This window comes from Tamandua tetradactyla, chromosome 18, assembly GCF_023851605.1.
Source record: "Tamandua tetradactyla isolate mTamTet1 chromosome 18, mTamTet1.pri, whole genome shotgun sequence".
Classification (NCBI taxonomy): Eukaryota; Metazoa; Chordata; class Mammalia; order Pilosa; family Myrmecophagidae; genus Tamandua; species Tamandua tetradactyla.
Window position 1 is genome coordinate 23839872 of NC_135344.1, and position 16398 is coordinate 23856269.

The following is a 16398-nucleotide window of genomic DNA, read 5'->3' on the forward strand; positions in this document are numbered from 1 at the left end:
TTTATCTACTTGTTGCCTACATATTTATTGGCCCAGGCAAATATTGGGGTATCTGGTGCTTGTGTTTACTAGTCTGTTTATCTGGTTGAGATCATATTTGCATGCTTAAGTTGAAACAGAAAGAAAGCTGCTAATGCACTATGGAAATTTCTGACAGAGTAGTTATTTATACATGAGTAAAAAATGGGAAAGAAAAGGAAGGCATTCCTGTCTAAACTGTCCCTGTAATTCACAATCGGGGGAAAACACTCTTGCCGTGTATGAGGGCGAACAATCTCTGCTCTTCACCAAGAAATGTTGAATGTACTTATCTACTACATAAGCATTTCTCGGCAACTTCAAGAAAAAAAATAACAGAAAAAGAAATACTTACAATTGCTTTCGTCTTAAATACACTAAGATGGTAAAGTTTTGAATCTTATACAATTTGGGGCCTGTCCTGAGGAAAAGAAGACAAAATGACAAATACAGAGAGACTTGGACCCTTTCAACACAGGGGCTGAAGGTTCCTCAGCATCGCAGTAGGTAGCTACTGCCCTGAAGCTAGATTGGAGCATTTTTATATATAAAATACCTTCCTCTCCCTTACAATGGGAGAATTTGTGGCACATGAGTGCTGATAGCATTTGGGGCCAGACTACTTTTCACTGAACGGAAATCAGAGAATTCTACAAATTTACACCCAGGCACCTCCAGAATCTTGGTGTGCAGTGCCCGGAGTGGGGGGTGGGTGCAAGCGGTGGGGTGCCCGGGAGGGACTGTGAGCCGAGGGGCAGAGACTGGTGGACAGCTAGCCCCTGCAGGTAGGCGGGTGCAGGGAAAGGGCCCAGCTGCGCCCACAGGGAAGCCCCTGCCTTCCCTGCATACTCTCCCGCCTCCTCTGAGGCCTGCCCGGGATGTGCCGGTGCCAGGCCCTGGGGCCGCTCAGGATTGTTTCCAGAAGTTTCCCTTTAGAGATTCTTTATGGAGCAAGTGAGGTCTTGAGAAAACGTTCTTCACTCAGGCCGCTTCTGGTTTTGAATTCATGAATATCAATAACGTTCCATTGTATATGCAGATGAACCTTCTGGGCAGCGACCGGGCAAATAATGCCCAGCCCTTGTGCTCTGTCCTCTGAAGTCTACAGAATTACTAAGTATCCAGGCAAACTGTGAGCCCTTTGCTCTGCTCAAGGTCAGGGGCCATCAGGAGGGAATGGTGAGGCTCTGAATCCTGCAGAAATGGCAAAGCCAGACAGAGGGAGGCTTGGCAGAAAGCGCAGATTGCAGAGGTGCTGGGAGGGCCTCCTGCCCCACATAAACCTGCTTGCCATCTGGCTGATACTTACAATATCTTTAATCAGACACAAAAGACTTCCATCCTAGAGTTAGGAAGACTGTTTAAAATAACTCCTGACATGATTGTTAACTGGGGAATGTTGGTGTTCGAGTTGTGTCTGGACAGGGCTCTAGAAAGTTGTTTTGCTTCTGATTCTGCTGGGCCAGCTTATGTTTCCTCAGTTATGAAAGGAAGGGAGTCCTTCATTTTTTTTTCCCCAAGAAATGCCTGTAAATGTCAGAAGAAAATGAAAATGGGCTCTTCAGAGGGTCTGGGGGGCAGGCCAAAGTAGCCTGTCTGCAAATGTAGTTTCTTTAAAGTATTGTGTTTTGTACCTTTAAAATTTGTTTGAATTTTGTATTTTACTTCCCTCTGGGTCTGTACTTGTTTTAGCATAAAAATCATGTTTTTCCAACAATCTTTGGCTGAAGTAGGTCCCCCTGGTTAGCCTTCAGCTAAGCTCCCAGGAGAAGCCACAACCCGGTTAGAGAAGCCAGCCGAGGTGTTCTTGGGGGATGCTGCCAGGGCTGCCAGCTACAAATGCAAGTGAGCTGCAGGCGACTGTCTCTCGGCCGTGGTGGCAGGCCCAGGGGCCTGAGGCACCAGCTCAAGGTTTCCCTTCCATAAGAAAAGACGGGCCTTAAACACACTTTCTATTGGGAGAGGTGATCTAGTTATGGAAATTTCCATTGAAAATAAATGATGAGAGTATCATAAATGAAGGTTTCATTGACCTTCCCCATCATGGCCCCATAACTCCTTGCCCTTAATGCTTATCATACACATCGCATTGTTTCTTACATCCCTGTTGGGTGTGAGGGGCAAAACCTACTGCTATTTTAAAATAATTCTAGAATAGAACCAAAACCTGGCAGCAGATCTGGGTGAGCTCCCATTCCCATTAAAAAGACTCCCTTTAAAAAAATTGCAGTGGTGGAAATGGTGTAATCATGCAGGTAGAGTGTGTTGAACAAGAAGACAAGAGGACCAAAAATGGAGGCTTGAGAAATGTGAACCTGGAGGGATCAGAGGAGGTGTTCAGAGGAGGTGTCAGCAAATGCCGACACAACTGCAGTAGAACAGCAGCCACGAGAGGGCGCTGTCCTCAAAGCTAAGAGAAGAGAATGATTCCAATTAATGCTGTCAGATTATGCAGAAGGAACCTAAGGAGTAAATTGAGGCCATCAAAATGGTGACCTTGGAGTGCAAGTTTTTAAGAGAAGAGGTGTAATGGGTCAAGGAGGGAATTGGAATTGAGGCCACAGATACAAATGGAGGTACCCTTTCAAGAAGTGAAGGGAAGGGGGAAATAGGAATGAAATCTGAGGGAAAGTCTCATCAAAGGAAGACGGTGGTTGTTTTTAAGGATGGGGAAGCAAGAACATGTTTGTAGTATTGGGGGACTGAGAGGAAATAAAGAGTTAAAAAGATATTAATAAAGAAAAGACAAGACTTGAGACCATTGTGCACTGCAGAGCAGGGGCAAACTTTTCTATAAAGGACATGATAGTAAATACCTTGAACTTTGCAGGCCAAGAGGCAAATTCTTGTTTAACAAGACAGAAATCAGTTTCCACAAGTTTTTATTGGCTAAATGCAAAGTATAATAATTGAATAATTTTTTTATAAAAAACATTTACTAATGAGAAGAATGGAATTCTCTCTCTCTCTTAAAGAACATTTTACTTAATTGGGGTTCAGAATTACAATCCCTGTGATCAAACTGGTAACAAATCATCCTTAACTCATGACTGTACAAAACCAGGCATTGGGCTGGGTGTACTCTCATGTGTCGTTTCTCCTCCAGTGAGTTCTGGGTAGGATGGACTTATCCAGACCTTCCACAAGCCCTGAGGCAGTTTATTCCTTGCCCAGTGACAAATGGGAATGGCCAGTGGTGGTATTACGTCTTGCTCAGTGCCAGAGCAGCTACATTTGGGGAGTGGGAGACCACAGGCAGGACATCATCGGGTGGAACTCAAAGAGAAGAGTCAGGGAAGCTTCAGTCCAGGCAGGGTGAGGTGGAGAAAGGGCCACAAAGTCAAAGTCTGATGGGCTTGTGTGTGGATGCGCATGGGGAGGAGGGTGAGGTTCTGGGGCATCATAATGTAGGGGAAGAGGGTAGTTATGTCCCGCCGGCTAGATGGCCTCTTCCTCCTGCCTCTGACTCTGCCAGCTCAGTTCTTGCTTAGCCTTTAAAACTTAATTCAGGCTTCACCGCACTTGGAAAGCTGTTTCCAGTCTTATTGGCCCTCCTGAGTTAGGTGCGCCTGCCCTTTGCACCCTCCCCAGCGATTGCCGGTTGAAGTCAGGGAATGATTCTTATGCAAGTCTGCTCTCCTGGTGACTATTCGAGATTCTGAGACCAGATTTTCAGTAAAAGTTTGTTGAATGAGAAGAATGGAAGGGTAGAGTTGCCCATCACTGAGATGTGGCAAATGAGGGTGGGGGTGATTAGGGCAAATCAGTAGTTTAGGTTTTGCCACAATTACATTTGGGATGCCTGGAGATGGTGAGTGGTAACTGGAAATGTGGGTCTAGAATTCAGGGGAGAGCTGTGGGCTGGAGATATAAATGTGGAAGTTTTGTTAGTGTAAAGATAGTATTTGGAGCAAGATGGTCACTAGGATTGTGTGCAGAGAGAGAAGGGCTGTTCTCAGGCATCTCCCAGTCTAACCATTGGGGAGATAATGAGGAGCCAGCAAAGGAGTCAGAGAATCCTTTCAGCCACTGAAAGCAAGAGGAAAACAAAAAGGAGGTAGGCTTCTGGAAGCCATGGGAAGAAGGCATTTTTAAAAATAAGAGATCAACTATGTCAAGTGCTGCTGAGATCAAGAAAGAAGAGGGCTAAGAAGAGACTGTTAGATTTAGCAACATGGAAGTCATGGTGACCTTGACAGAAGCTTCTTTAGTTAAGTGGTGAGTGGGAAAGCCTATTTGGGTGGCTTCAAGAAAGAATGGGAGAAGAGGAATTGGACAGAGTGAGTCTACAACTGATTTGAGTTTTAATGTAAACCGAGTCAGTAGTTGAGGTGGGCTATGGGGTCCACACACCATATACAGTTATTACAGCATGTTGCTGTGCTTTTGGGAAAAACTGATGGAATAGAGTGGAGATCAACTGCTGGAGGAATATTCTTAAGTTTTTGAGAGGGGTTGGGATCATGGCCCACTTGGAGGAGATGGCTTCAGGAAGGGAGCAAGGACAGTGCTAAAGCTTCCAGAATACAATATACCAAAATGAATCAACTTTCATAAAGGGGATTTATTAAGTCACAAGTTTACAGTTCTAAGGCCTTAACAATGTTCAAAGGCATCCAGCGAAAGATAACTTGACTCTGAAGAAAGGCTGATGTCTGTCACATGAGAAGGGACATTAGCTGGCATCTGCTGGTCCTCGTTCCTGGTTCTGTTGCTTCCAGCTGCTGCTTCCAGTGGCTTCCTGTCCAAGCATCTGTGGGCCTTCAGTTAGCTTCTCAAGGACAAAACTCTGGGTTTCATCTCTTAGTTTAGCATCTCCTGGGGCCCAAGATTTCTCCTCTTCAGTTCTGGCTTTTTCTGTGAGTCCTACTTAGCATCTGGGCTTTTCCTGTCTCCATCTCCAAATATCTGCATCTGAACTTCCTACAAAATAATTCTCCTTTTAAAGGACTCCAGTAAACTAATAAAGACCCACCTTGACTGGGTGGGGCTATATCTCATCTAATCAAAAGGCCACACCCACAATTGGGCGTGTCACATCTCCATGCAAACAACCTAATCAAGAGGAATCACCCTACAATATTGGGTCAGGATTAAAAGAACATGGCTTTTCTGGGGTACATAGTAGTTTCAAACCAGCACAGATGGTTCAACCAAAGTATCAGAAAGGGAAGCAGACAAGCTGGGCAGAGCTGTTGGGAGGTGGGAAAATGTGGGTGACATCTTTTAGAATTTTCTTTTGGTTGTTAAAGTTTTCACATTAAAGTAGGAAGTGGGGTCATCAGCTGAGAGTGAGGTTGGGGAGGTGGGTGGTTTGAGGAGAGAGGAGAGATGGAATATAGGATGGTGGCAGAGCAAATGGAGTCAAGCTGAGATACAGATTCAGAATGTGATCCCTACCCCACTCCATGCTACCGTCGTTGTTGCATAGCCTCCTCCCGGGTGCCCCTGCTTCTGTCCTTGTCCTCCGTCAGTCTACACGGGGCAGAGCAGCCAAGTGATCCTTGTAGCATATTGGTTTGATTTTGCCACCCCCCAGATCAGAACCCTTCAAGGGCTTCTCATCCCACCCAGCATAAAGGCAGAGATTTCAAAATGGCCTGCATGACCCCACAGGTCTGGCTGCCTGTTCCCTCCGGTCCTCATCAGCTCCTACCCTTCCCCTGCTCACGCCCCTCCAGCCACACTGGCCCCTGCTTTTCCTTGAACATGCCAAGAATGTTCCTGCCCCAGAGCCTTTTCCATTTGCTACAATATTGGGTCAGGATTAAAAGAACCTACCTAGAACACTCTTCCCATAGATAAGCTCATGGTTCTTCTGCCCCCACCTCCTTTGGGTCTCTGCTCAAGTGTCACTTCATCACTTAACAAGGCCTTCTCTGACTTCCCTGCATAAAACTGCAGCCCCTACCTCCTCCCACTGCTTTATATTTGCACCTAGCACCCAGCACTGTCTGATGTCCATGTGTAGTTGTTTACTTTCTGTCTCCTTCATTTAAATGTAAGACAGCAAATCTTTGCTTTCTTTGCTGCTGTTTTCTAGAGCAGTGCCTGAAAACCACTTAATAAATATTTGTTGACTGAATGGAAGAAAGGAAGGAAGGAAGAGAGGGAGGGGAAGTAGGGAGGAAGGAAAGATGGATAGATAGATGGATGGATGTGTGGTAGATGGATTTAAGTCATCTGACCAATCAGTTATTGAAATATGACTATAATGCTCACAGTCATTAAACTCTGTTCCAAGGATAAATTCCTAACCAACTCTCTGAACAAATAAAAACAGAAACACCTCCTCTTACCCACTGCATAATCACTGAGGGGGTTTTAGTCTAAATCTGATGGAACCCTGGGTTGACTCTGTAGCTCCCTGCTGCTCCACATGAGGGTAGAATGCACAGGCATCTTTCTTCCCATCTGAGAACTTGACGTGCTCGTGTTTCCTCTCCTACCAGGATCATTCCTATTTTTCTTATCCGTCGGCCTGAGAACAATATCCCTTATGCAACAGTGGAAGAGGAGCTGATTGGAGAGTTTGTGAAGTATTCTATCAGGGATGGGAAGGAGATAAACTTCTTGAGAAGAGAATCAGAGGCTGGCCAAAAATGTTGTACCTTCCAGCACTGGGTATACCAGAAAACAAGTGGCTGCCTCCTGGTCACAGACATGCAAGGTGAGCAGAGAAGCTTGGGCTGTTCCTAGAGATGGGAGGGCGGGGAGGGGTCTTTTGGGAGCAACTCCACAGTGCCTTTAAGCTATCCCACCAGCAGAAAGTGTTGCTGATGCCTCCTCAGATATGAGATTTGACAAAGTAGCTAGAAATGACCAGCCAAATGGAAAAATTAAGTATGTTTTAATAACTCATGCCAGTAATGACTTCTCATTGTAACAGGTAACCAAACACTGGCTTTATTATTATATCCTCAGTAGTTGCAAACTCAGAAATATATGTGAAAATCCACATGTACCAAGGATAAATTAAAAATTTTTTTAAATTAAAAAGCATTTAAAAAATTCTGTAGGTTTAAAAAAAATCATGCAGAAGCAAAGAGTTCCATATACCACTGTCTTCTACACACAGCTTTCCCTATTATTTTGTACTAATTTTTTTTACAATAGATGGAACAATATTATTATAATTATGCTATTACTTTGGCCCACTATTTCCATTAGGGTCCACTCTTTGTGTTGTACAGGTTTATGGTTTTTAAAAAAGTTTCTGCCTGGTTATGAGAATTAAATGTGCTAGCAAAACATTTCGTGAATGTTATTATTGTCACATAATGGGTTCCCTATCTTTTTTTTTTTAACCTTTTTAACTTGAAATAACTGTAGACTCACAAGAAGGTGTAAAAATCATAGAGAGAGGTCCCGATGTAACCTTCCCTCAGTTACTCCCAATGGTAACATCTTACATGAATATAATACATTATCAAACTCAGGAAACTGTAGCTGGCACAATAGAATTAACCTGACTGCAGACCTTACTTGGATTTCACCAATTTTTGTGTGCATTAGTTTTTTCCATTATTTTTACTTAATCTTCATAATAACCCCATTATGATTCCCATTTATAAGTCCCATTTTATAGATGAGAACATTGAGGCTTGTAAACAGTGATTCAATTGACAGCTGACACTCACCTAATAAATAAAATGTTCCAAGACACAACCCAGGTTTTGTGACTCAGAAGCTCAAACTCTTTCCACTAAAACACAAATTAATAAATTTGAAGAGATTTAATTCCTGACCCTTCAAGTTTCTCCTGATGTTAGAATGCTGCTGTGTGCACCACTCCTCCCCTTTCTGCATCCTCTGAGGGTCTCCTAGAGAGCCAGTGAGGAAGTCCAACATTGCAGTCTTGCAGTTAGGGCACCGTGCACAGGTAGGGCAGTCCTATCCTCTCACTCTTGGGAGAGACTCCATTGCCACACACTCACAAAAAATATGGTTTGAGACAGCTAATTATCCTATATAGATTCTGACTGCAATCCCTGAGACTCCCCCCATCTTCTCCCCTTCAGAGCTCATTTTGCACTCAATGCAGCTCTTCCAGCACCACCATAGAGCTTAGGCGTAGCTAGTTCCGCTTCCAGAGTGCTAGTAAACAACCGGAGTGGGATATCACACTTCTCTCTAAGTGGACGTGTGTGTCTGAAGTGTTGGCGCAGTATTTCACATGAGGGTTTATTTGCTCTTCGCAGCTGTGAAACATCTATCGTTCTGCTGCCATCGTATTGTGCAAGATACATCTATTCGCTAAGCAATCTCCTCGTTGCATCATTTTACGGAGGCATTGGAATTAGGGTTTTAAAAAACCCAAACGACCTCAAACTCAACATCACCCTCTCGGACACTTAAAAGTCGCCCCATTCTGGTTGCACTTGCTCGTTTACAGGCTCCTACTGGTCCCTGCAGGTTTGCAGTGGGAAAGCCAAGTCTGCAAATGGTCCCTAAGACCTGGGTGCTGGTAAGACTGCTAGTGGATGAAGCTGTCACCCCAAAGACCCACAACTCACATTCTGGAGTATAAACTGCTGCCTGCCTTCCTTCCTTCCATCAGAAGCAACCTGTAGATTACTCTTTTCACCAACTCAGTTTAATAGCCACACACTTCAATTTAAATCATTATCCTCTAGAGAGTCTTAAAAATCTTGGTTGAATAGCTGGGAGCCTGTCAACCAAGAGAGAGATGTTTCCTTTTTAAAATTATATTCAATTTTTCTAAACTATAAGTGACATCTGGTAATGGTGAGAAGCAAGGGAAAGCAATCCGTCCATTTCAAGGACCTTTTGCCAAATGACATTACAAAATTGGACTTACATGCTCACTTAAAAAAGAGAGCTGTGATTTTTAAAGTACAACTTTCCATGAAACAAGATGTCCAAAGAGGGCTTTTGCAATTTGGTGTATTTTTTTTTCCAGGACATAGCCTGTAATAACAGCTATGTGAAGCCTTTCTACATATGTTCTAGTTGTTAGCAGCTAGAAAGAACGAGATGAATTAGTTACCAACTGTGAAAGAGGCTTTAAAATGCTCACTGGCTCCCAAAAATGCCTATTTAATTTAGCTCACAGGTGCAGTATAGAAAAGGCAGACTCATTGCTTCTCTCTGACTAACTGGACTACATAGCAACATTTTTGCCATGCTCCAGGCAGACCCTGCTGAATCAGAGCCTTAACCCTGCAGCTTTCCTGGGCCTCAAAAAACAGTATTTGTTGGGGAGGAGAACCATGGAAGGAGATGCCATCAGATCTGATCCTTGGGGATTAGGGGGAGGGGGTGGGCTGAGAGGTGTGCCTTCCTCCACGACCAGAACTGGCTCCCATGCTGCGCAGCCCCTCTGTGGGCAGGATCACTGCTGGCAGTGGGAAGACCAGCAGTCACAGTCTGGCTCATGTAAGGTGGGAGTCGGGAAGAGAGGAGAGCAGACCTGGTGTGGGGTGGCCCTGTGCCCTGAAAGAGCCATTGCTAGATTACCTGGGTGAGGGTGAGGCAGAGGCCAATGAATTGGAGCAGGTGCCCACAGCCAAGTCAAGAGCAGAACTGCTACCTGTTCTAGGCAGGTTGATTCTGAAAAGGTCTACAGGCCACACAAGCTCTGGGCATCACAGAGGCTGCTCCCTTCTGCCAATTCTGGGAGAGATGAAGGACATGGGGCTGAGACTAGGGGATTGGGGTGGACAAGGAGAGTGGCTCTCTTCTCCCCTGCAGATAGTATGGTGACTCTTGTGCTTCCTTACCCTGAAAGACAGTGGGATTTTCCATTCTCCTTGCAACCCTTATTGTCTAGCCATTCTCCCAACTGCTTTTGCTGGGAAGACAGAAATAAAAAGACTTCTGCATGCTTCAAATTCTATCAGGGATGAATCTTTTTTGCTGAACTGGGGTGGGAAATTGAGGTTGCTCGTCTTTCTGTGTGTTTGTTTTGGCTTTGGTGGCTACCCCACTGTGGCTTAGTGGCTGGAGGTTAGAAGTATCAAAGGGTCAGACCTTGGGTTACATATGTCACCATGTCCAAGCCACTGGTTAAAAGCCAATGTCTAACTCAGGAGTGCTTCCCTGGGTCTAAGCTCAACCAAGAAAATCCTTAGCCTGGATCTGAAACTGTTTAAGGAAACAGAAAATCACTTATCTGGAGTTTGGTTTTGAAGCAACAAGATGACGTCTTGAACTTTCTCACCGTTGGCATTGGCCACCCCCGCAGACATCCACCCACCCCTCCTTCTACATTGTCAGGGTTGACAGGTTCAGTGAGGAATGGGGACCAGACCTAAGCCCAAATCAGAGCATTCTGTGGAGGGAGGTTATGGGACACGTGACAGGCCTCAGCTTCACACACAGAGCATTAGCTCACTCTCCAAGTAGACGGCTGGGGCTGGGCAGGCCACCTTGCTTCCCAGAGCCCAGAGGGCTGGGGGTTGCTGGGTCGATGGCCCCACTGCACAAGTGAGGCCTGATTCCCTGAGCTGCTACCCCAGAAGGCAGGCCTTCCCCATTATCATCCCATAAAGGTGCATGCATGCCTGAAAGGCTGTCCATCCTCTAAAGAAAGAGGTGTCTGTTGGGGAAACAAGGATGAAATTGCGTGTTTCTGCAGCAAGGGAAATGGTGGTGGAGAAATCACTTTCCTCCCCCATCAATGGATTGCTGGTACTTTCTAAGTTGCCCCGTGTAACACAAACTCTGCCTTTGCTTTCTCTTCCTGTAGGTGTAGGAATGAAGTTAACTGACGTTGGCATAGCAACACTGGCTAAAGGGTAAGTAACAAAAAAGACTCAGTGTGTCTCATTTAACACAGGGCATCCAAACCCCTTCCGGGCAAATGTTGCCCAGGCAGACGTGGGCAAAGCAGCTTTCTTGAACTGTGGATGACAAATGTTCTTGGGGAATTTAATTCTCTTTTCTAACATTAAATATTTATGTACTTTGTTCTTGCAGGGAAACACATTTGTTTCCTAACTTTGAAACAAACAAAACCCTGCAGACGTATTTTAAGATTAATTACTATCAAGAGTGCTGTGGGAAAAAATAATACCAGCATTATTGGGATTTCTTTTAATTATGAATATTCCATTTTCCTACCTTGACTGACACTTAATATCTTCCCTATATAAAGTTTTTAAAGAACATTTCCTTTTCCTATTGAGTACAATGAATTAAATTTGCCTTTTTTAAAATGCCGTTTCCCTCCCTACTTTTTCCCAAAAAGTACTTTATTGCCTCCCATGATAGCAATTACAGTAACGTGTGGTGGTTGAAGAGCTTGGATTAGTTACTCTGCTGGGGATGGTTTCGCTTTCCTAACTCAGTGTAGGGTGATGCTTGTGCAGTGTGAGGCAGGCCTGTGGAGCTAAGATAGAGTTTTAGTGGTGTCTCTTTTTAACAGCCTGTCCCTTCTCATTGTTTTACCTGACTATCGCTGCAGAAAGCAGTCGATTTTGGGGTTTTGGTGAAAATTAAGTTCTCTGCCTTTTCCACTACTGCTGTGCCCAGGCACTGGTAAGGAGGAGGAGAAGAGGGCAGGTGACCTTTGGAAGGATGATTTACTCTCCTGTGGCTGGGACTGTTAAAGTAAAGCTTTAATGAATATGCTAATTTTCAGCTTTAAGGAAGAATGGAAAAAAGTAGAGGGGAAAAAGTGAAAAGAGAACTGCTCTTTCTTTTAACCTCCAGATCAATAAGTCTGATTCATGAAGTTCTTGCTGATGGCACAAAGCTCATGATTTGGTTTTAGAACCCAGATGCAGATTGGATATTTCCCTTTGATGTGGTCCCTCCTGAAAAACTGCTCAGTGATAGGAAAGTCCTGTTCTGGAGCTGGCCCTGACTTCCTCCCCAGTGCTCACCAGAGCCCTCACTGTCATTTAGGACAGGGACTTTGGGAACTCCTTTAGCTTGTGAAGAGAATGCATCAGGAGGGGTAAGATGTCATGGGGAGAACAGGGCTTTGCAAGGGAGACTGGGTGTCAGATCTTGGCCCCTCCACTTCTTCTCTGGGTGGTTCCTTGCTTCTTGGCATCACGGGAACTTGTCTGGCCCTCCTGATGAAGAGGGTGACCATACATCCTGGTTTGCCTGGGAGAGTACCATTGGATGCCAGCTGTCCTAGCACCCCATCTAGTTCAGCAGATGAATCATGCAATGCTGCCAGTTTTGAAGGTGTCTGGACCTCAGAAGAAGTTCCTGAGCAGAATCTTCCTTTACGGACTGAAAAGTCCTCTGTAGAATAGTGAAAATTCAGGCATCATCCAGGCCTGGTTTGAGTACTAGCTTTTGGTCCCACCAGCTGTGGGATTGTGGGTATGACTTTTTAAGTCCTCAAAGCCACTTATCTACAGAATGGGGGTACAAGGGTTATCATGGGGTGTCCACCAGTTAACCCTGTCTAATCACTGCAGCTTGGCATGAGCTCAATAAACATTGCTCCCCTACCCTACCCCACTCCAGGCCTCAGCCTCACACCTGAGTTGTCAAATTTCACACTGTATTTAGAACAACTTTCTACCAGAAAAACAAAACAAAACAGAAACCTGCCCAAGAAGTTTCAAATCCCATGAAAGGCTTAACAGCATGATTATTTAAAAAATCATTTAAAAATATGTCAGCAGCTTCCAGGAACGCAGAACAAGTGAGAGCTTTAAACGCCACATTTTCCTCCTAATTTAAGAAGAAATCCAATCTCTCGGTTTGTTCTCAGCTTTAATGTGACTTATCTGGCCTGGGACAGCTGCCCAAGAACCATTAGAAAGGCAGATGGCTGGAGCCCAGTATAAAATGTCGTCTATAAAGTGTTGGTTATTTACTGCCTTCCTACCCAAGGAGAGGTAGGGGAGGAGGAGATGGGAGTGAAAGGAATTCCAGAGTGTTCTAGAGCTTTAGAAGTGATATTAGATCATCTTGTCCATTAAAAAAAAAGTTTCCTCTTAAGGCATGAAATGTTTTTTCAAAAGAAACATTTCTTTGAAACCCAACATGAAAAAGTGATGAAAGGGGGAGCTTCTCCTATTTGAGGGTGAGGGGTTGGGAGGCGTCTCTAGAGGCTCCTTGGTGCCCCTCTGCTCTGGGGATGGGGCGGGGGACAGCTTCCTCACAGCCTCCTTCCAGCAGAGACAGGTTTGGAGTCAAGATTCAATTGAAAAAAACTTTCTAGTGAAAGCTAAAGCTGGAAAATGGAGCTAAAACAATGCAGAAGGACTTGGAAAGAGTTCAAATTCAGAGGCACACAGTGGCAAGTGAAAACAGCTCAAATGTTCATTAACAGATGAATGAATAAACTAATTGCAGCATATATGTGTTGTGGAATATTATTTAGCCATAAAAAGGGATGAAGTATTGATACGTGCTACACTGTGGATGGATCTCAGAAACATTACACTAAGTGAAAGAAGTCAGACGCAAAAGGTGATCATAGATTTATGACTTCATTTCTATGAAATATCCAGAATAGGTTAGTCTATAGAGACAGAAACAGATTGGTGGTTGCCAGGGTCTGGGGGGAGGGGGAAATTGGAAGCAACTACTTAATGAGCATGTGGTTTTTCCTTTGGGGGTGATGGAAATGTTTTAGAACTAGATAAAGATGATACTGAATGCCACTGAATTGTTCGCTACAAAATGCTTCATTTTATGCTATGTAAATTTCTTTTTGTTTTGCTTTTAAATTCAAAGGCAGTTTGTAGATAGAGAGCAAGGCCCAGATGGGAGCCAAATGAACAGGGGGAAAGAAAAAGGGAAGGAGTGCTCCAGAGTGCAAAGGGGCTTCTAGAGAGAGCAGGAGAGAAGGGTGATAAAGAAGGATTTGTTAAGCACATATTTTATTTCTTCTTTAAGCTGCCATGCATGTGCTTAGCTCATTCATGACAGGGAGGGTCGCCTGTTCTCTGGCTACTGATAAGGAGGGAAAGGGAAGGCTGGCATTTGGCAGAGCCGGGCCGCGGAGAATGGCACAGACCTAAGAAGCCGCTGCGTGTGCAGGCAGCGGGATGGGTGACCCGTAGTGAAAGGGCGGGAATGAGCACCAGTGAGGCAGCCTGGCAAGTCCGGCTTCCTTCACTACTGTTAATAATAATAATGGCTACTCCATATTATTGACAACAGAAAGAAGAAATCTCCCAAATTTAGGACCTTCCCATTTTTGACCAGCAGTGGTCACGATCTTTTGGCGGCAAAGAAACTGCCATGTCATTTAAATAAATTGTCCCCTCCTGTCTCAATCTGAGTCATATTTTTGGCTGCCGACACCCCCATAAATGCAGCCGGCCTAGGTCTCTTGCAATGAAGTGGAAGGGTGTGATCTGATTTTGAGAATAAATCATTATTTAAAAGTTCATGCAAGAAAATAGGGAACTGTCATGACTTATCCAACGTCACGTGCTAGCTAGTGCAGGCCTTGAAATGGAAGTATGCACTAAATGTCTCCTGGGAGCCAGCGACCTGACCATGTCGGGAAACGCAGCGCCCGTACCCCAGCGTCCTTAAATCTTTGGTAATATTGAATACACACGTTTCCGTTTCAAAGTATGGCAAATAGGATTGTTTTGAAATCCAGTAATTCACATTCTAGGTAGACCCAGGTTCCTACCTGGACTATTGAACACATTTGTGACTTGAAACTGCTCAGTCAATTAGAGCTCATTGAAGGAGACAAAGCAAAATGCCTAACTGTATACTGGAGATTTTGAAATGTAACCGATCTCATCCCAGGCCAGTTTAAAGCAGCGTGTTCAGGGTGAGGGGGGTGGGCAGTTCTGCCAGCGTGGCCATCAGGGGGCTCTGGGGGCACATCTCCTGCCTGCCAGCACCTTCTTCTCGGGAGGTGGAGAGATCGAAATTCAGCCACCAGGGGTCACTAAAGTCAATACTTTTGCCCTCTAAAAAAAGCCAATTTCATGGTGTGGATTGAACTAAGACAAAGAAAAGTACCCCGAGCAGATCTCCTCCCAGGTACTGAGCACTGGACCCAGACAGGATTGATGCGAATAGCCACAAAGAGCAGCTCTCAGGGTGGCCGCCAGCCAGCACCACGCCTCTCGATCCTTAGAAGAGAGAACCGCAAGGCTTCCGGACACCAAACCTGGGAGGCTCTGGACAGAGTCACAACGACTTGCTCCTAGAGAAGGGGCGCCTGAGAGGTGATGAGGACCAGGCGGCAAGACAGACTGGTGAGGACAGTCACCTTGAGAAAGCAGCCCCTGTAGGCGTCTGTGTATCGGCTGGAGTCCTCAAGCCATGGAAACAAGGAGAGACTAAAACAGTCTCCACCTTTGGCCAGCTGAGTTCCAGAACAAAGGCTCCAAGTGCAGCCCCCGCCAAGCCCCCATCGGCAGACAGGGGTACCTGCCACCGGGATGCTCAGCCAGGTCGCGAGTCCAAGACTGTTACCATCCCACAGGGAAAGGGCCAAAACAAGCCTACAGGTGAAAGAAATGGATTCTAATCTCAAGAAACATAGCCCTGGGGTAGGTTTGTGTGTATGTGTGCATGCTTGTGTGCACACGTGCTTGTTGTGACTCTAGGCAGACTAGTCAAAGCGAGGTGTGAATCTGCCAGGAAGGGTGCAAACAACGGAATGTTGGAACAGAATTTCCTGACATCTTGGAAGTGCTTCTCACTGCAGGGCACCGTGGCATATCAAGCATTCTTGCACCTTCCCAATGCCAGGCTTCAGAGGAGCAGCCTCACAGACCGAGGGACCTGAGTAGGGCACTTTAACGCCCCACATCTCTGCTCTCCCCAGCCTACCATTGTGCCTATAATTGACCATTGTCATCTCCCCTGAAAGGAGATGTGCTGAATCAAAGGCTGCCTGTGCTGAATTTTCGACTGATCAAGCCATTATGTCCTAGGGCTCAGCCCAGTTTCGATTTATCTGGGCATCGAAACAGTCTTTGCTATCAAGGATGTCTGGAGGTCCACAAAAAGAAAATTACTGCTTTCACAATCTTGGCAGGGCTGGTGCTCCTAGTATGTTCCAGTATGTGTTCAGAGACTCCTTGGCCCAAGGCAGCTGTGCAGGACACACCCATTCCATGCAGCAGGGCTAGTACAGCTGCCTCCTGGCCTCTGCCCAGGGCTTCAAAAGTAGGACAGTGGTGCTGAGTGACTGAAGCTGTGACCATGTAGGTCCTCCCATTCCCCAATCTTCCCCCTGGTTATCCCCACCCCCAGCCCCTGCTCAGTCCCTTCCCAGGACCCGGGCCATGCATGCCAGCCTCCTCATCACTTGTCCAACTTTCAGAAACAAGTGGGAACAGAAGGAGCATCTCAAGAGCAGGTGGTGGACTTAAGGTCACCCTGTTAGACCATGAGTTTGGCAAATTGCTCTCCCTGCTTCCATTGGCAACGGCATTCTGGAATCTTCGCTCACTTACAAGATCT

The 16398-nt window shown here is 45.5% G+C and overlaps 1 protein-coding gene and 1 long non-coding RNA gene across 4 annotated transcripts in view; one reads left to right on the forward strand and one right to left on the reverse strand.

Annotated features, from left to right (window-relative positions):
* ALPK2 (alpha kinase 2) overlaps positions 1-16398 on the forward strand; it is a 155471-nt gene that overhangs the window by 123819 nt on the left and 15254 nt on the right. For all 3 annotated transcript variants that reach the window (XM_077135352.1, XM_077135353.1, XM_077135354.1), the window contains exons 11-12: positions 6471-6688; positions 10730-10778. In XM_077135352.1, the coding sequence (XP_076991467.1) occupies positions 6471-6688; positions 10730-10778 (267 nt within the window). The remainder of the gene's footprint in view (positions 1-6470; positions 6689-10729; positions 10779-16398) is intronic.
* The window catches only part of LOC143662021 (uncharacterized), a 61883-nt gene that overhangs the window by 29615 nt on the left and 15870 nt on the right, over positions 1-16398 (reverse strand). The window lies entirely within an intron of this gene.